The 21,754-nt window shown below is 41.5% G+C and overlaps 1 protein-coding gene across 4 annotated transcripts in view; it reads right to left on the bottom strand.

The window, feature by feature from the left end:
* The window catches only part of mtmr4 (myotubularin related protein 4), a 45,359-nt gene that overhangs the window by 19,808 nt on the left and 3,797 nt on the right, over positions 1–21,754 (bottom strand). Inside the window, exons 1-3 of one of the 4 annotated variants that reach the window (XM_030437898.1) lie at positions 20,183–20,300; positions 18,960–19,060; positions 1,035–1,124 (exon numbers count right to left, since the gene is read on the bottom strand). In XM_030437898.1, the coding sequence (XP_030293758.1) occupies positions 1,035–1,124; positions 18,960–18,962 (93 nt within the window). In that variant the 5' untranslated portion in view covers positions 18,963–19,060; positions 20,183–20,300. Of the gene's footprint in view, positions 1–1,034; positions 1,125–11,123; positions 12,077–18,959; positions 19,061–20,182; positions 20,301–21,754 lie in introns of those variants that run through there. The other 3 variants (XM_030437895.1, XM_030437896.1, XM_030437897.1) reach the window with 3 other exon arrangements.

Below are 21,754 nucleotides of genomic sequence, written 5' to 3' on the forward strand. Positions count from 1 at the left end.
CAGACAGCCAGAGAGCACAACCTCTCCACCACTGAGGGCATGGCACAAGTTGTCCATCACAAATCGCGACTGTCATCTTCATTGTGGAAGAGACTTACAAATCTCTCTCACTTCACTTACCTAAATGCTTTTTAGCTGCCCTGCTCTTTATCCTCTGCCCTGATTCCTGCTTTTATTTTGTGGGACAGGGTAGGATACAGTGCTGCAATAGAGATGAACCTTAATAAAATAAGCACTTAAAAAGGACTGTCCAATTCACTGAGTTATTTTTGATGAGACACTGAGCAAATACTCACCATATAGGTTTGGTAAATTTTATGGTCAGCTAACGCACTCCGAATGAAGGATAAGTAGTTTTATTTGTATTAAGTACATTACAATCTTACTTTCTGGCAGAGAAGTATTGGGAATTTGAGGGGTATATACATTTGAATTAAGTATGTGAGAGTTGATTAAGAAACGGTGAAAACTTATCACGGTGATATAATAATCTGTCTGCAGACCATGGTTAAATTAATGCAAAAATCCTGCAGAACCTAAAGCAGGATGTCAACCATTGTACATAACAAAACTTTGTCATCATTTTATCTTCCTGTTTTCTAAACTTTCCTTATCTGCATTGTATGTGTTCTCCTAAAATGGCGGACTGAATATTTTTTTTTTAAAGTAAATACTGAAGAAGATTTGTCTCGAGTATGATGCGTTAACTGTAGAGTGCGTGAGCTGCATTCAAATGCCTCTCCAAGGCCCGTGTCATCATCTCTCCCTCTGTGCCTGGCGTCTATCCTGCTGAGTGGCGACTCTTGCAGTAATTTCTTGGCAGTCACACTCTTCCTAGTGACTGCACAAGTTTCATGAGGGTGTTTTAGAGGAGCTCTCTGGTGCCACCCAAGGAGCCAGGATAGAAGATGACGTCATATTCTAGAAGTGCCATATTGGGTCTTTTTACCAGGCACGTAGGTAGGTGTCAGAGCAGATGGGGCGTTGCTCTGGAGCAGTGGCTCTCAGGGGTTGATGAAAACTGTTTGGCTCACCTGAAGGCTTTCATCCTCCTTCACCAGCTCCTTCTGGGGGAACAGGTCCTTGGCCTTGATATACTCCAGACTGGGAGGCCCTTCTTCACCCTGTCAGACACAAACACAACATGGAGGTGGTCAGAGAAGTACTTCATCAGACTGTAATCATTAGGAACTTATTTTTTCAAAAAGGACCACATAATAACTTGTGGCCCAGTACAGTTAAATAATAGAAACATCAAATCATGAAAAAAGCTAAAAAAGCTAAAAAAAAAAGTCTCAAAAGTTAATATCCTCAGCATTCTTATTTCATACTGGACATTTATCAGGTTGGTTAGCCTCTGATGTGATACATGCCAGGTGGAATTTCACAATGCCCATCAGCTAACTCACAGGCGTCACGTAGGAGATTAAACATTGACTATGAGAGATCCGAAATTACCTTTAAATAGGGCACACGTGACCTACTTATTTTAAAATGTTTACCACTCGATCCTGAACAGCAATTCCCCTGGTTGATTAATATTAATGATGAAGGAAGAATGCCACTTTTAGCTTTATTTTCTGTTTGTTTTGGCTCTGTGCTGGTAGTAGTGCTGGTAGGCACTGGGCATCAGATACAAAAACACTGTAGACCTTGTGACTGGAAGTTATACTCGTAAGCAAACAAAGATACTGAGGCTTATTTTACACACTTGAGCAGTTTTTCATGAATCATGCTCTGACATTGACTTTTCTGAGCAAGTCTTTGCAAAGGTCACCTCAATACCCAATAACTCAATGATTCTATGACCGCACAAGAGGGCTCAGTAAACTAATTAAATGTTAAGATTTCAAGGTTGCTGATAAATTTAACATCCAAATGCAGTCTTATCTAGTTCTAATAAATGGCTTGCTAAAATTAGACTGCAACACCTCAAGAAGCAGCAGAGATCAGAGTGAGAGGGGAACAAAGAGGAAAGTCAAACCTGTCCCCAGCTTACAGTGCCAGTGCCCCCCTCATACACTGAGCAAACACTTTCATTACATGTAGGTCACACTTCAATCACTGGGCACAAAGGGAACAAAGTGATCAGATGATGAAAGTGAAAAACGTGGCCTTGCTTGACATTCACTTATACCGATATGCAGAGCTTCTCATTAACAATACCCAGGTTTGTAATAGTCTGCATGTTGCCTCCACATCCAGCCATTCTGTGTCATCTCTACGTCAACTGAGTAAACTCAGTGCTTTAGGATGTACCCGGTTAGGTTTCTGGCTGCCTGAACACTGCTAACATTGCTACTCTGCTGGATTTGGCTTCTGTTTCTCCATCGGCGTATGGCCGTATGTCAATGCTGTTCATTAATGAAAACAACGATAGAGTCCTGGAGGGGAGACCAGAGGGAGGCAAAATGTAATCATGTGTCTCTTTCTCTCTCTCTTTTCCCAGTTGACTACATCTACTGACTGAGTTTGGTCTCTTGCTAATAGAAGACTTGTGTCTCAGGACAAACAACACAACAAAAATGTGATAAAGGATAGCAGGAAACCCCCTGATGTCTCACCATGTAGACCTCATGCCATGTTTACAATCATTACATCTGTCATCCAAAGGTCCAAGTCGGTGATTAAACTTACCACCCATTGGTAACAGATGGAGATAGTGTTCCTACAGGGATAACCCCTCCTCTACAAGTCACAAACGTGTCACCATCTGATTTCAGTGGCATGGAGATCATAGCCGTAGGATGGCTGAAGCATCCTAATTCAGCTTCTGTCACACAAGAGCTTTGTTGACGGTGGAAAAAACAGTCTACATCAACAATAAGGAAACAGGAGAAGCACAGGTCTTTGAATGTTTTATTTTAGCTCAATATATAATATAATATACAGTTCTATTTAAGTTACATAATAAATCAGTCTGTTTCTGCCAACTGAAGGGGCTGAGAAGCTGAAATGGGTTTATTCATTCAAAAAGTCACATTTTGCTGCCTCAATTTTGTTTTTGTTTTTTAAATGTGAGGATATGATGCTTCTCTTTGTCATCCATGACTGTAAAGTAAGTATCTTTGGGTTTTTAAGTTTTGATTTCGACAAAACAAGGAATCTGAAAACATCACCTTCGGCTCTGAAAACATGTAAAAGACAATCGATCAATTAATTATTAAAGAAATCAATGGTTCCAATGCTAAATCTATGTCTAGCAAGTACACAGAGTACAGGTGCCCTGTAATCCTCTCCCGCTGCAGAGTTTGTAGTGAAGACTTACTATGGATATGGAATATCTGTATGAGGGACAGATTAATGGGATAATTCTGTACACATTGCCACTCTACATGTTACCTCTATACCATCCGTTGTAATGAATGACAGTGTTATGGAGGTGGTTGTCAAGGCTCTGCCAAACTGAGATGTTTGGAATTCATGAGAGACACTCTAATGTTAAGTGCATTTTGGTATTACTGTGGGCTCCATTAACTCTAAATGATGCCTTTATGTTCATGCTAAAGCTGTGTTTCCACCTCCACAATAGACACTTCGAGGTGAAGGTGAGGTGGAAGCTTCTCCTTGGTATAATACTACATTTTGTATTTGAGGTGCATCACATATTTGTGGCAGTTTGTAAAGAAACACATTTGTGTATCTCCTTTAAAATTAGCTGACTCAATTGTATGAGTGCCAATACTGGATTTTTATTTACATTCAACCGCCAGCAATGGTACTAACCAGTTGTTCACAATTTTCAGTCCTTCCCCAAGTGGGAGATATTATTGTTGTCACAGGTTCCTAATATCTCTGACTCTGAATAACAACTCAAAGGCTAATGTAAACAGGGAACACACTGCCTCCAATTCAGAAATCACCAAAAACAATTATGATGTCATTGTCCATGAACATGTTTCACTGTGGACATCAGACATCATTCAGAAGACATCGCTTGACCTTATTCCCCAATTAGCTGCTTGTAATTAGTCTAAATGATATGACGTGAACGCAGTATAACATGAACAAAGCTACTGAGCATCCCACCAGAAGTCACTGTAAAATACTGCATTTAAAACTCAAACTAGGGGGTCTCTTTGAGAAATAGACACCCCAGTCAACACAGAGAGCCTCAATTTTAAACTGGTAACCTAGTCTGAACTTCTCAAATCCCTCTGCAATGCAACCCCACTAATCTCTTGACCCCTGACCTGCATCAGCCTTCGGCGTCGGGACTGATGAGGCAGCTGTGCATCATCAGTTGTACTTAACTTCACCTGAGAATGAGTGAACCATGACAGTGGCCATCAGTCACTGGCATCCTGCGAGTGTCATGTCATTATAGACTGACCTCACACACTGTTGCTGGGCAGTCTGAGCCACCAGCCTGGCACAGACTCCTCTGTCTTTTTATTTTTTTAAAGGGAATAAAGTGTACCCTGGCCTGCCAGATAACGGTCATAAATTACTGGAAAAGCTATGGTTATAGAACCTCCCCCAGAGAAATTCAATGCTAATCAGTTGAGAGGAACATGCATTAAAACTTGAAACACACACAAACACACACACACACACTTGGTTCCTGTATGTCTTGTGCTGCCCTGACATTGCACTTCTTTGAGAGGAACACAGTGTACTCCAAAGGCAAAAGGACTGCTGACTAAAAGTTGTGTAGATGTTGTATTGCTCCATAAATCCATGACACAGACTATTTACACAGGCTGGCTTATAATGATGCAATGGTGCTAAAGTTTATAAACAGTATAACGCCAATTTCATATTTTAAATTGTTTACCTTACAATTTCTGGGGTATTTTAAAGAAACAATAAAAAGGGCCGAAAATGTCAAGGACAGTAAAACAGACTGTGCTGCATTTATGCACAGACATAAAGCATAGCAGTGTTCTGAGGAAGACTTGTAGCTACTAAAACCTTTGCTGCAGACAACCTTGATACTTCAGCTTACAAAGTCCCATCGTATGGCTGAATACAATCGATTAAGACAGGGCATAAAACGCTGTCATTGCATTTCCAAACAAACACAAGCAATAAGGCCTCTGTTTCAATGATTTGTCCACAACCAGACAATCAGCTTACAGAAGATTAAAAAGGAGAGAGAAATGCTCTCACTTCTAACCGACTCACAAAGATGGAGCACAGCTTGTCCTGTGCCCGACACGCTTTTGCTTCGTCACTGCTGCGAGCCTCCGCACCCTCCCCCACCTTTGTCCAACAAGCAATCAAAAGACTGGAGCTGACAGGCATGCGCGCATACACACATACGCTTCAACACATTTCTCAAATATTAATATAAGAGTGGAAAACACATGTAGTGTCTTTTATGACATGTATTGCCGTCACAGTGTTAGTATCAGCTAGCTAACTGGAAAGCCCTGACTTTGCAGGTTCACAGCGTGATGTGGAGGCCTTGTTTTTAACTCACTAAAAGAAGATTTTAATTGTCTGAGGGAAGTGTGGGTGAAAAACTGACTTTCAGACATTTCTGCATGTGTGTGAAAGGACAAATGAACAAATCAGGCAGGTAGAAAAGGTGGAGAGATTGAAAAAGACTCTAGCACAGCCCTCATGAATAAGTGTCTGGTTGCCATGGATACAACAACCTCGTTTTAGAGGCAGAGTCCCTTTCTCTCTAAAGCTTTTGGAAACAATTTGCTGTCTTTACTCACCAGATTATTTACTTAATCTGACTGGGGCTTTGTCCTAGAGTTGTGCAGATTAGAGAACCACTACATGATGCAGAGGTGACCTCCTAAATATGTGGGGAACATGTGCTTGTATGTCTGCTTTTAAGTGTGCTGTTATATTATGAAAAGTCATTCCCGATTGGAAATATGAAGAATGACCCCAAATGAGGTCAGGTTGTAAGAAGAGAAGAAGGGTGAATGGAAACAGAGGATAGAAGGACAGAACAGAATGGAAATTAGTAAATATGAAATGAAAAACCACCAAGATAAAATATCTTTTTAGTTAGGAACGCTGAGTAATAGGTCAAGATCAAAAGATGGCAGAGTATGTCGAATCTTTTCAAATATACTTTTCCTTCCCCTGTCCTCTCTCCAACTATCTTAATATTTCATGGACTGCCGTGTTCTAAATGATCATTCCCATTTTAGCCTTATAACTGAGCCCTGCTTGAACAGCTGAGGGAAATGCAGGGGCAGCGTTTTCTATAAGTAAGCATAATTCATCTAAAACATGCAAAGTTGGAGTAACATGGAGAAGTAAACAGATGTTTCTGCATTGGCATGCAGGGATACTGACAAAATGCCAACTACTTTCTTATCTAAACCTGCAGTGGAGGAATTTAGCATATACATAAACATTCATTACATTCAAGTCCAAGCCAAACAAATTCACACAATGTTGATTAAGCCAATCAGCATCAGGTAAACATGTCTGTATTTCACAGAATACCTGGGTTTTTATAAATATGGAGTCTGTGGGGACCTCCCAACACAGTGTTTGCAATGCCATTGACATCAACCAGCAAAGGCTCGTTTGCCAGGGATGAAGAGGGAAGCAAGCATGTCAATGGAGTAGGCTACAGTAATTACGAGTATGGCAGTGACTATGGCATCGTAAACACATCAACAGTGTTCAGGTAATTACTCTTACTGCCAGATGGGAGGGATAACAGTTCCATATTGCAGGTTCAAAGGTGTTATTTATAGAATACGGCCAAAATTCAAAGGTGACAGCTGCTGCTATTGCTAGCTATCCTTGGCTGTAGCTTGCAATTGTAAGCTAATTAGCTGTTGGCTTAGTTAGCCATGAAGCCAGTGGCTCTAGAGTTTACCTGGACTGAGATATCGGATCACAGAGCAAGTCACCACGGGCGACAGGGCTTAGCTCAACTGGACTTGGCAGCCTTAGAGTGAACACGGCAGGATACCTAACTCAGACTGAACGTAGCCTCCAAGACCGTCAGTTTGAAGACAGGGGATACAGTACAGAGGCAATTAACAGCTACTTTGATCAGGACTATGACTCCCAGGATGACAAGACATGGGGGGCTGGTACAAGAGAGGCATGCAGCGGGAGTGAAGTGTTAGACATTAGCAGCAGGTGAAAACATCGTGTAGAACCGCAATATTTTCAAATCTTTCTAATAAATCCGGGATTTATTTCGGACAAACCAGAGGTGATTGTGGAGATAAAACCAGAATCTGTTGTTGACTTTTATTTAGTTTATGTCAAGTTTGAATGAAGTGTGTTTTATGTTGAGTTAAGCTCATCTCAGTTCCGTAAAATAGAGAAACTTAAATTCAGGCAGTGAACAGTTCTATTTTTTGTTTAGTTTGCATAATTGAGGAAAAGTTTTTTTTTTCTTGATATTTTGTGAGTTTTATTATAATCCATTATGCCAACAGCTTGCATATATCGGCCAGCTCCAACTATGGGGGCTATTGGGCTGTGACATCTTGAAAGCACAGTGGACATCTCTGCAACACAACACAGAGACATCTCCAGGGTTCTCCCCAAAATTTTTTAGTGTGGCGCGGAGTATAGCGGCGCTGATCTACCTAGCGGTATACCAGTATAGCATTATATACCATCATGCATTGCGCAGAAAGGAAAAAAAATAATTACCTACTGATGTCCAAAAGTGTTTATTCATTTCACTGATGAGCTCACTATAATGTCCTGTTAAAAGGACTCCCAAGGTAGTGGGTAGTGAACAATTGAGTGACTTCATACACAACCAATCTGCTAGTATGTTGTTGTCATCCCCCAAAATATTGTTGCTAAAAATGTTGTGATATTATTTTAAGGCCAGCCAGTATAGCTCCTTTAAACACTATACTTCTTAGTTAAAAGTACAGCCGCTCTGTAACCTATTGATGCATTTTGTCCTCGATCTTCCTCAGTCTCATGACACACTGACTGTGTCACCTTCAGTGTAGTTCTTAGGTGTGATATTGACAAGGTGTTAGGCAGAGTGGTAAGACCCCATACCAGGATCATCACTGGTACCAAAGAGGGTGCATAAATGTATACAGCCGAAAGCACATCCCCAGAAGCTTTTGGCTGTGCTCAGATTTTATTATTTCCACTAGCTAAATGAATTAAGGATGTGAGTCCTGGAAAATTCTTGACCAATTCAATTATGCTTTTTATAGTTCCATTTGGTGCAGACAACATATTGCAGAGGGAGATACACATGATATATTGGAGATGAGAAAATAGTAACTGGAGACGTTTGTCTTCCACATCACAACAATTTTTGTGAAGATTAAAGTCAGCACAAGGCTGCAGCCGTCTTTCACAGGAGAAGACTGACAGAGCTGTGGTCCACTAAAGTGACAGAGGAGGTGGACACTAAATTATACAGACAGTGACGCAGAAGAGGAACTGCCGACTCAGCTGCACCACAGACATATTAAAGAGAGATCATAAATTGTGTAAAGGCCGGCCATGTCTGGTAACAAAGAAAGTGAAGAGGAACCAGCAGCTGCACTTTTGATGGTAACTTTACAACCACTGCTTTCCTTGGAAGAAGCAGTGCTGGAAATTAATGAGAGCTTTCCCAGCATTAGTGTGTTGTTGATTGTTAGCATGATATTGTGCAATGCTAAAATGCAAGGAATCAATCGATGCCGTCTCATTACAGTAGGTCTAAAGCCTGAAATGCACTGGAACACCCGTTGGCCATCTGAAGCATTTGGGCAGGCTCGGACGAGTTCGGGAACAAATCTGTTCGGTGTGTTCGGCTGCGTTGGAAGCTTTTGGAACCGCGTGGACAGCCTCTGCTCCGATTCAACCTGCGAAGTCTGAGAGCGTTGGCTGCTGGCCGTCTGAGCCATTGGATATTCTGATTGGTTGTGTGCTAGCTATATGACCATTCTGATTGGTGGTGTGCTAGCGAATCAGCGTGGTGTGTGGGATGGGCAGAATTCTGTGTGCAGCGCTAAACTCATTGGTGTGCGCTTTGTTTTTCTATGCACTCCGTTCAGTCTTTTCCTGTTTTCATGTTTTGGATTACTGGCACAAGACTAGCGCCACCCAATGTTAAGGAGATTTATTGCATCTTGCGCAAGTGCAGAACGCACATGCTTCTGTGTATCTGGCAGCCGTCGAGGCGGTATGTTCCAATGCAACTTTTCCGTCGAACGGGTCAGACGAGAGGCAACAGAGTGGTCGGATAAAGGCAGTTGGCCGTTTGTTTGAGTCTGGGCTGTGTGTGGGGGACTTAAGCACTGAATCTTCGAGATGAGGCACAATACAATGATTTCTACTTTAAATGTTTTTATTTTCTGCTTTACTAATATAATTTTTTTATTGATTCCCATTAGGTGTACTACATATTGCTATTTTCTGATCATCTTTAGCCACACTAGTAGCATGGCTTTATGGATGAAAATGCTGGTCTGTTGATCTGTCAGACCACTGTGGTCTACTGATGTATCTCTATTAGATGGAATGCCTTGAAATGTTTTACAGACATTCATGGTCCCAAGAAGTTGAATCTTGATGACTCCGGTGATTCCCTGTCTTTTCATCTAGCACCAAAAGCAGGTCATAGTCACTTATCCACTGAAATATCCAAATAACTACTGGATGGATAGGCATAACATGTATAGACATTCTTGGTGGCCAGATGATAAGTCATAGTCTAATGACTTTGGTGATTCCCCAACTTTTCCTCTAGCATCATCTTGAGGATGAAATTTGCAGTTTTGAGTTTAATATCACAACAACTACTGGATGGATTGCTGTGGTATTCATGGCTAACTCAGGATCAATTGCAGTAACTTTGGTGATTCCTTAAAGTTCAGTCTAGTGCCATCACCAGGCTTAATTTTAGATTAGTCTAATGCATCCATCAACATCAGCTGTACTTTGTAGTTATGCTAATTGCAAATGTAAGCATGTTAAAATAATATGGTCAATTTGGTAAACATCCTACCTGCTACACCAGCACGTTAGCATTGTTATTGTCATCAGGTGTGACTAGCATTTAGCTCAAAGAACCAGTGTACCCAAATGCAGACTCACAGAGCCTTCCTGTGGGCTGCTGGCCATCCTTGAACAAGGGAGGTGGCCTACGACATTACTTATCACTCACCAACAATGCACCCTCACCAGGCAGCTTAACAACCATTTACACCTGGGCTCACCTAGCCCTAGCAACCCACACAAAGGCGAGTTGGGTCAACGAACCACAAGTGGCCCTAACAACTCTGTCACTCCAGTTATGAACTGAAGAAGCCTCTTGGATGAGAGGTGAAATGTCTTGAAACTGAAACAAGTCCAGTTGCCTACAACACAGCGCTTATCAATGACCTGGATGACAGAGAACCTTCATCAACATAAATGCAAAAAAACCTCCCCAAAAGTTTTGAAACTCCAATATTATATTTAATGAACCAATGATATGGGAGGGCTTGCAGGTGAATGTTAAACAATTTAATGCTTAGTTACAAAATATATTTCCTTAAAGTTAGGTATTAATTGGGCCAGCCAGTGGATCTCACTGAATGGTCAGGTGTTATTCTGTGAACCATCACCAAATTTAAGATCAGGGACATGAGGCTAAGACCACCCAGCGTTGTTCCTAAACTGTTAACCTTTTCACCACTCTCTGTCAAGATGCCAAGTGATAGAAACATCTGTTCTACATCAGTCATTGGAGCATATCTCCTGTACATCTCAACACAACAAACTGCTACATGCACGTCCTCCACTGCAGTGAACACACTTCACGGCACTAAGGCTGGATCAGCGACTGCACAATGTGTTCCCTCTCAGCAGCACTCACATTTTACACGCTTCACTCCTGACAGGCCCACTCTCCCCTCCCTGCCCATCAACATACCGGCAGCTCAAAGCCCTCCATGCGACAGAGGTGAGTGATGAGAGTAATAAAGTAGCATTTCATCATCACATGCATGAGAAGACACTGAGGTAATTCAATAATTTGTTTGTGAAGTGTGGACTCGGTTGGTTCCTTGCTAAGAACCGCAGCGCTCACGTGTATCGACCAACACCCCCCACCCCCCCTCTGATAGGCCGGCAGGCACACACAAGCAGGCGAGTTGGGGAGGGCTCTCATACACACCCATCACAAACCAGGCTCGCAAACAAAAACGAACATCCAAAATAAAAGCCTGTGGACTTACAAAGCAGTTGAGCATGGAGCAGGACACCCTTCCTGCGAGGCTCATGTCGAGGAGAGGCAGGGCTGTGCCTGAATGACACGCAGCCTGTAGAGCAGCAGCACGACCAGAGCACGAGGAGCCGGCATAACCATTCTTCTCCCAGCCGGAGCCTCTCCACCCCTCGTCCACTCCAAACCCCTCTGCCTGCAGCTCCTCTGCCGCCCTCCCACCTTTTGCACGTCCCCCCCTTCTCAAGAGGTGCTGTGGGACGACACGCCAGTCCCGGCTCTCATTCAGGAAACCACCCCACCCACCCCACCGCTCCCAGAGTGGGATGAGAGAGCACGCTGGTGTCTGAAGAGAGCCCCTGTTGCACTGCCGAGACAGGCGGAATAGTCCATAGAGATGCAAACAAGAGCAGCAGTCCGCGTGATCAGCTGAGTTAGTATTAAGGAGGAAGCAAAAGTGATGAAGTGACTGCAGATGTACCTTCCCGACTGTAGCGAATGGATGGGGGAAACTGCGAGAAGGGAGAGCAGGAGAGAAAGGAAGACAGAGGGAACTGCCTGATGCTAAGCTCCACCCCTCTGCATGCGCATCCACCTCCCTCTCTCACATTCACATGCTCACATTTCTCCCGCTGTCTCCCTCTCATCTCACACTCCTCCCCCACTCCCTCCTTGTTCACCCTTCACCGACATCTCCCAATAAATATGCTTCTCCCTCAGCAACAAGGCGGTAAAGCCGTGAGCGTACCGCCGGCATCCAGAAGATGCTTCGACTGCCATGCATGCACCATCTGACATCAACCGCAGTGTACCGTAGCTCTTTCCCAAGCACACATACTGCACGAGCTGAGCACATAACACAACCTAAAGCACACTCATACACACAGACGGAGCAGAGAGACACCCCATCCAGTGGTTGGAGAGTGTCCCATCACAAAACCGTTGCATTGGCAGCAACTGATCTAGTGCAGGAGAAAAATGTGTGGCAGAGGACAGAGGGAGGGAGGGTGCTGAGGAGAGAGAGTCTATGCAGAGATCCTCAGTGACACAGCAATATACACAAATTCTTCTTTCCCTGCGTCTCTGAGTTTCTTCTTTGCACCGTCCAACACAAGTGCTGTACATCTAGCATTCAGCTACAGCACCTTTCCTGTGTTAAAGTCAGTGAAGGTCACTGGAAGTATACGGTGTACACAGTGTTACGTATACTACGGGGGGACACACAGCCCTTCCCCCCTTCTTACCACAGCCTCCTCCCTGGCAGAGTCGTGACAGCCACTTGCCTTCAGCTGTATGACCCCACATTATGTAACACGTATAGCATAGTACACACAGCATAGGTTTGATGCATAGCACAACACAATTAAAAAATAGGATTAATATTACTGGGGGAGGGGCTCTATTGCAAGTTGGACATGGTGGCGCTTCATTTGAACGGGATGAATTTTGAACAGGGGGGTGAGGTGATTGTAATTAATCCATGTAAAACAACCTTCCAAAACAAGTATACTTTTCCACTTGACCCCAGTATAAGATGTATCAGAAGCCTGACGATTTGAATCTGGCTCAGAGAAAGACGTTTAACATTCAGACTTCTTCATGACTGCCAGTGCCAGAAATAAAAGCCTGTTGGAGAGCTGTGATACAGGCTGTAGTGGTAGAAGTAGGCAAGTAATCCAACTCCAGGCTAAAAGGACTGAATACATACCGCTATTGTTATTATTAGAAGCAGGTAGTACATTTTATCATCACCACAAGGAAGCTGCTCTGTGCTATTAGCTACAATGTGACCAGAATAATGTGAGCGCTGTATCTCTTTAGTTAGTAACTTTTCAAAACAGTTGCACTGGTGCGCCTAGCTTTTTCCATTTAGGTGCACCAGCACACAATGTAGGTGCACCCATACAATACATTTTGATCAGATTTTTTAACACATTGTTTTAATGATTGTTAGGAAAAACAAAGATGCAAATCCATTTCTCTCAATGAGAAATGGTGATCCAACCATCAAAATGAAAATAAAATAAAAAATATAATCTGCTAAATTTCAGGTGCACCATCGGACCAATTAAATTGTTAACTTCACTGTTTTATTTAGTTCATTTATGCAGGAAAAAGGGTATCTATAATCTTTATAAAATCACAGCCCTCAGCAAAAAGCAATACTTCGATCGTCTTTTACAGTAGGCCAGGCAGGCCAACAAAAACTACATGTATACTGACTTGAGAGACAATTCAGGTTTCTGACGCATTGGAAATACAGACACCGCAGGAGCAAATACGGGACATCCCCCCTAAAGATAATCCAGAATGGATAAAGGTTTCAAATCACAAGGATGTAGTTATAGAACAGCAAGACTTTCCAGCATGTCATTTCACCTCTGGGCTTCAACATGTTTTCCCTGCACATCCATCAGCTGCTGCTCTGAGCGCAATATCTGCTGATCTAAAACTGAAATTAGTAGTAACTGCATTATGTTTTTAATTACAAAAAAGTTTAATCTTAACACTACCATTTTTTTCCAGCTTCCATTGTAATAATAATAATAATAATAATAATAATAATAATAATAATAATAATAATAATAATAATAATAAGGCTGCACACAAAACGTATATACAGCTGTCTGTGCACAACTGTGTTTTAAAATTTGCTGATTTAATAGAATCCATCAAAATATTGCAAACTATATAGTAATTTCTAGGTTATTATATTCAAAAAGGCACATTCAAAATTTACCTTTTTGAACATAAAACATTTGAATGTCCATTTAATAAAGACTTTCTAGATCTATTTCACAAATGTCACTACTTTTTAATTGCCTAGTGTTGATTATCTTTCAGCTTGTAACTTTAGTAGGTCTATATATTAGGAGGGAGAGCTTCATGCTGCAGGAGGCATGACGCATTGTGCTCTTCCATCTCATTAGGTAAATGGACTCATGCGTCTGCTGCTATAAAACGCACTTCCACAAATCAAGCAGTGGCTTACAAAGAATCATTTACATGTCACATGGTAAACCTGTGACTCCTTATGTTCATTTCCCTTCAGTGAAAAGTAGAAGTGAAATAAAGTACTGTGCATTGCAGCTAAGCCCAAACATATCAGCAGATCAATCTTTCCTGGTATATGAGTTTAACTGTTTATCATACGCAAATGCTTGAGTGAGCTGTCATGGTGAGTAAAAGCCAAAATAATGTACAGTGTGGAAGTTATGCCTGCTTCTCTGTCATGTGATGTCGTGGGACAGATAATCACTCAGCAGCACCTGGAGTGTTTATTTCTTTGGCAGCAGCCCAATGATTAAGACTTCTCATATCTCGGAAGAAGTGCAAGCTCACCAGCTTTGGAAGTGTGGAGGGCTTTCCCCCAGATGAGATTAGCGGACTATAAAATAACTTTTAACTATTTACTGAGGCTATGAACAACCCTCAACAGGTATACTCTTCAATATGCAGTATGTTTAGATAGATCATAGTTTTTGTGTGAATAATGTTGTAGAAAAACTTCTGTTTATATTTTGAACAGTTTCGGGCATTTAAAGCTAAGACTTTCAAATAATTTTTCAGTTATCAACAGAAAAGTAAAACCTAGGTGCACATTTTAGAAAATATTGTATTTCTGAATTTTGTGACCTAATTGATGAGTGGGTCCACAGTCCAAACACTGGGCTTCAAATTCCCCCTCTCTGCCTGCCCAGCCCCGCCCGAACCAGCCGCAAAACTGAACACCAGATTTGGCCTCTTGTGTCTGAGGTTTTATTTTAGGAAAGGAGGGCAGCGAGTCACCAACGCAGAGTGTCAGCCTACATGTTGACACACAGCTATAGAAGTGGGATATGAACAAGTTATGATGCACAGGGAGTTGATGGGGCTAAAATATATCCAAATGGTTTTACGTGCCTGTAAACTGATAGTTATTAATACATACATTTTACAATCTAAAACCATAAAAGTCATTACTTGTTACTATTATACAATCTTTCCAACCTTTTTACAATAATTTGATTGGCTGCCAGGCATCCATCAAAAACCATACATCAGAAACATGCAATAGTTCTGGTCAACAGGTTCTGATATGGGGACATACACCACAGTGAACAAAACACCAAAGTTACCATTATTTCAAGCGCATGTAAAGGAGCAACAGAAAACCAGACACTGACAGCCAGACTTCAGGAACCAGAGCAGGGTCAAACAATGCTAGAAGAACAAGACCCTTCAAGGAGAGCTATAGTCAAGTCATTAACAAGATTCCAACAACCTGGAATGAACCCTCTGGCTTTAACTACCTCAGTCTGGTGTCTAGTCAGCGTTTTGTAAAAATATTTAAAAGCACACATACAGGTGCTTTGATTCTTACATAAGCAGGTGACATCATGTGGGGCAGTGACACAGAAACACAAACTTCTCTCGCAGGTTCTCCACAACCACTACAAGGTAGCATTACAATGCACTGCGAGTACTGAGGGCTGAGTAAAACAACCCCATTGTCCCCGTTTCCATTCTCACATTATCCTGCTAACAATACCGAAGCATGAGTGGACAACAGCATGAACTCAATACTTCCTGTTCCGTTCCAGTGAAAAAGCGGGAGGCTGGGAAGCAATTAAACGCCGCTTCACAAGACAGGATTAAAGGGATCATATTACCTGCGGAACAAACTGCTGGAACAAATGTCTCACTATTCCATCAGAGAAAATAACCCTTAGATCAACAGCAACTGAGAACAGATAAATATCATTAGTTGTAGCAGTTTCTATGTTTATAAGTTTTATACCATACGTGTATAAAAAACTTCATATTCATGTTGCACAAATACGACAAATGTCTATGCATCAATCACAGAGTAACTTGACCTCAAATACAAGCTTTGCTGACCTCAAGTGAACTTCTCACCTGCTGCGGCAGAAAGACTCATAGGTGTTTTTAATACACCTGAGTTCACGGGGGAGTCATGTTACACGTGCAACAGAGCACACTTCTGACCACGCCCAAAAGGCAACACATGTAATAAGCATGTAATAAAAAAGGCTTTTCAGAAATGTATGAAGCTGAACTTCCAACAAAGGACAAGCTGGGGTCTGCGCTCTCGTTTTACGTGCATCAGTGGGCACATTATTTGTTCATCAGTCCCGCCATCAATTAAGCCCTGAGCTCGACTGTGCGTCCCATAAAAAGGCTGAGAGCTGGGCAGCTGGCCACCGTGGCATTCTGTGGAACCAGTTGACCAGAACCTCGGGACACACATCCTCCTGTTACACTTCCTATTTCTGTCCCATAAAAGCTGCACCCATTAGTCTCAAGAAGAATCTGTCATTCATCTGGTCACTGCTTCCCCTATCTTATAGCACTGTCTATTGCTGAAGAACGTTCACTGAGACAAAGCAAAAGGACAGGCCATCATGTGGCCCATATTCTCCCAAAATGACAAAGTATAACAGTGCTATTGCAAGACACAGTATTTTCTTTTTATTTGCTAAAAATGTAAAGGAATAAACATTTAACATCTAATTTGAGGAGCCTGGTGTTTCAAAGCATATCCAGGGCTTCAGACTGTGACCTTTGAGATGTAATTTGCAACCATTTTTAGAGACCGTGCAACTAACTAGGAGCACCTGTTTGACAAACTCACTTGCCCTCGTGGTTTTGTTTTCTGAAATCAGCAATAACATTTTTTTTTTAAATCAGTAACTCAATTGTCACTTTGTTTGTCTGTTATAGAGAATCCAGTCTGCAGTTTAGGCAATTAACTGATAAACCAGAAAATTGTAGAGCAACAGTTCAAAACTGAACATTATGAACAGATGAATCAGTATTACAGTTAAGATAGAAAAAATACAAATGCATTGCAGAACATGATGATTTAAGTGGTGTGCTAGTACTCCTAAGTTTTTAGTATGGGAGCACCAGTGCTACTAGAGAATAAAGTTGGTCTAGAGCCCTGAGATTTCTTCAGCAAATAGAAATAGAGCCCTTTAGTCAAAGTCAAGCCATTGTTAACATGTGCGCTTTATAATTACTTCGAAATAAAATGCACAGCTTGCATTGCTCATTTGAAATGCAATTAGAGTTGTGTGACCTACAAATAGTCCTGCAGCTTGCTTGTTGTGTTCACTATGGTTTAGTATAATTACAACCTTCAGGCCCACGACTGGAGCAAAACAAACCACTGCCTGTCTCACGTACAGTAAAAGCTGTGTGACTCAGCACTTCCAAAGAATCACTCTGGATCAGCAAAGGTGCATGTAGAAACCTGAGCAGTACAACTATTTCTTCATATTTGTGCACAGCTTACTTTCATGATAATATCACATAAAACAATTGGTTTGGCCTCAGAGCTGAATAGCCAAAAGTATCCACTAGATGGCAATCAGTAGATAAATGGACAGATCTTAGTACAGTACTTACAGTAGCAGAGTGATGCCTTGGTCATCTTGGGTGGACACTTTCACTGCTAGACTACAGCTTAAGCCTTTCATTTCACATTTTGGTCACATAGCTGAGGTTTACATTCAGTATTATGATCACAGAGTAGTCATGCTCAGGGGCACATGCATTCAATAACTTGAACTGTCACACATCCCCATTAGCTTCCTCATGTAAATAGGAGGTTAATCAGGCCTGGATGTGCAAAACAGAGTTGTACAGGAGACATGTGGCAGGAAGCTACATCAAAGACCTGTAACATCTGTAACTTGCTACACAGCACTTCTACTGAATTGGCAGCACGTTCTTGAATGCAATAAAGTTGTGACCCTGCTGAGTAAACTACTACTGGGACGGAGGGAGATGCTGCCTGAGGATGATTTACTCTCACTCACTCAAATTGGTCAGTCATCAGTCCCCATTTAGGCTGAATTCTTTTATCTAGATATTTGTTTGCATATCTGTTGATCCAGAAATCTCCCTGCCTCCCTCTGTGCAGGAAACATGCACAACCAGTAGGAGTTTGTTTGTTTATTTATTTAAATCTGATTAGCTACTGCATTAAAACAGTAGCAATACTGCCATTAATGCAGCGAAAATGACTTGATCCTTAGCAGGCTTCCCACCCAAAACCATTGCCAAACATGAAAAAAGAAACAAAATCATTATTTTGTTATATTTTAAAGTAAGGCTGATTAATTATCAAATGTGTCTTGCTTATCAAAATCTATCAAACATGACTTTTGTCGTGCTGCTTTTTAATAAACAAGGCCATGGACTACTTCCTGGCAAAAAGGAAGTTTTAAGGGAAATTGGATTTTCTGCTAAATCGACTTCTTTGTCCTCTGGCAAAATGGCTAGCAAATATTTTATATTTGAACAGCCACTCAATTACTTTAACAGCCACTTAATTAATCTTTTATCTTTTTGCTGGTGAATGAAGCAAATGTACCAGCCATTTGCATATTACCAAGCATTTGGCTAGCTAACTTCCTGTATTTCTTATAAACCAGTATCATTATAGTTCTTAGAATGAAAGAAGTAAGACTTAAAATAATGTTGAAATTGGACCAGAAAACTGCAATCGATGCATCTTTATAGGCAACATATATGATAACGGCTGTTAAACTAAAAAATAAGACACATACACAATTACCAGGGAATACTGAAATGTCATGTGTGGTATTTCAGTGCTTGAGTTTCACATTTTGTTGTCAAACATGTTGCAACACCTTGCACTCTGTTTAGGCTTGTCAGCATATTGTGCCATTTCCTGTTTGAGAGTAAAAAAGTCCCAACTTGTCATTTTGTCTTGAGAGAGCATGTTGGGAGTACAGAGAGGCACCAACCAGGAATCTAAGCAGAATATATATGATATATAAACATAACAGTCCCCTCCCCAACGGTGTTATTGGCTCACCATGCTGCCAGCCAGTGCTGTAGACAGTCGGTTGGGGCGCTCCTCTGCAGATCCCTCCCTCTCCTCCAGTCTACTGGGCTCCTCTGTGCCAGCAATGGCTCCTGCCAACATAAAAACACACTACCTTCAGACATGGGGTGTGTGTGTGTGGGGGTGGTTGTGGAGTAGGTGTGATTGCGCAAATGGCTGGATTCCAAAGAATAACCTTTCTTGGTCTAAAGTACGGCAAGTAGGACAAGAGCTGACACTAAAATCGGAAAATCTCATTAATAAAGAAGTAGAATATGAATTTACTTCACATTTTATCATTCATTCCCCTGCTACCACTGCTAAAACCCAATGATTTAATGCTTGCAGGAGAGTATTGCTGCTTGGGGAAAGACCTGTTTGCTACAAATGAGGTCAAGTCAGTGTAAACAAACACTCTGCACACATGTAATGCTGCAGACAGACATGCAGACACATGCATGAAGTCCGACGCCACGTTGGAAAACTTGGAGCAGAATGGCTGACCTGATATGACCTGACCTGAGGAGAGAAACTCTGATTTACAGGAAATGCAAACTCAACATTCTTCGTCTGATTATCAGCAGACAAACAGATAAGTGCAGAAGAAGTAAGCAGAAGTGTCCAAACTCCACGACTCACACACCCAACACCTTACAGTGTTCCAGCTGGCACGCTGAGGTGGATCTTCAAACAACATGACTGGGAGGTTCTGAAATTACTTCTGGTACTGGATATCTAAACAGGGCTGTGTGCTGCTACAGTGGTTGCACACACGATAGAGGGACAAGTTTCAACACTGACAATAAATATAGAGTGAGCAGCCTGAAACCAAACACTTGCTGCACTAAAGAAGTGCATGAAAAGTAACGCTCTCATACTGCACTGCCTTCTCTTCCTGTGCATATGTAAGCTCAGTCAGGAAACTCAGTGTAGGTTTACTATAAAAGAGAGACACACACACACATACACACACAAACACACAATACAGCTAGACAAAACACAGACACAGCATTCACTTCCTTGTCTTTAGGACTAGACTAAACTACCAACACATTGATTACAAGGACGCAACTTAGGAATGGATTAAAGTTCTCACTGTCTCATTTTACTACATTTTTTTTTCCAGACACACCCCCTTTTGCACACAGCTCCACAAACAGAGAAAAACTACTCTCAACTTACAAAATACTGCTCAAAAAGTAGGCTTCTCTTACCTGTACAATGTGCTGAATCTCAAAACCTTTGAAAAGTTTAACTTTTGTCTATCTCTAAAGGTTGAATTAAAGCTCAGTGCTTTGCAAAGTAGCAGTAGTCTCCGTCTCCTAAACACATACTGGTTGTAATGCAGTGCATGACATGCCTCCCTCCGTCCCTCCCTCCCTCGCTCTGTCTCTATTGCTTACTCTTTCTCCCTCCCACTCTCTTAGTGCCAGGCTTCTCAAAGTGAAAGAAGCCGTACTACAGGGCATGGACTTTCTACATTTACACCCACCTCCGCTCGTGACTCATTTTTATCAGAGGGGACAGCTTTTATTGCTGGTCTGTCATGAATATAAAAATCAGACTAGATTAAACTAGATGTAAGATACCAATCGATTGTTTTTAAAGGTGCAATATCACAATTTTAAGCAAGATGAGTCACCTACTGATGAAAAACAATGTGTAATAAAAATGTAAATATAATGTGGTGCAACACTAACAAGGCCAATCATTAACAAAGTTAGACACAAATTTAGCAGTAAAATTATTGTGTGAAGGCAGTATGGAGACCAAACCTTTGAAGATGGATAATTGATGACTTGGCCAAGTGTTTGACAAAAACCTTGACCACAACCTGACATACAATTGTCTTTAAAGTTGGGGTGGCTAACATGTTAGCTAACAATTGCTAATTTAGTCAACTCTACCAAGTCTGTTTTGCTTTCACCCTCGTCCATTTGCTCGTTGGTTGGTTGGTTTGTCAGCAGGAATACTCAAAAACTATTGAACGGATTTCCATTAAACTTGGACAGAGGATGGGTCTCAGCCCAGAACAGATTCCATTAACTTTTGGCACAGATCCGCACAAAAGGACGGGTTCTCAATTTTTTTTCGTAATTTCTTTTACATTGCAAGAAAGGGCATTACATTGCGAGATTTCTCAGGGAATAACGTATGGATCTTGTGGAATTTTATTTCTGTTTTTCTTGACAAGACATCAATACGTGTGGTAAGTGGACGTTAAGTGCTCGTTGCTCACTCTGTTTGCAGTTTGGCGTTGGTTACAGCTTATGTACAGTGGGTTTATCAGACCGTGTTGGCTGCAACAGCTGCATACTGCTCCAGGAAACAGGGCTGATGAGAGAAATGAGACTGAACCGTACAGTATGATTGCCGACTACAGAAGCAAAACAATGGGCCAAAGGACAAAAGCCTGGCAGCTCTACAGAGGCCCCAACATACAACTCTGCATGTTAGCCACCCAATTAGCTCACTTTATTATTAATCACCTATGTTTAAAAACATCTATAGGCTGAAAATATTTTTCAAATGGCTCTACTGGCACCATTTATTAGTCTGCTTATTAGGTTTTGTAAATACAATTTTATGAAGTGAAAAGCAATGCTATTTTTCTCTGTCAAGACAAGTACACAATTTGGTTTATAAACTCATTCCCTCGAGTCGTGTTCTCTGTCTGCATACTGGCACACTAATGCACAATTTATTTTTATGATTTATCTGTTTATTCATTCATTTATATAACTTGATTTTTTAGTAGCATGACAGCACAATAATTATAACTGTAT

Source organism: Sparus aurata, chromosome 13 (genome assembly GCF_900880675.1).
Source record: "Sparus aurata chromosome 13, fSpaAur1.1, whole genome shotgun sequence".
NCBI classification, from domain to species: Eukaryota; Metazoa; Chordata; class Actinopteri; order Spariformes; family Sparidae; genus Sparus; species Sparus aurata.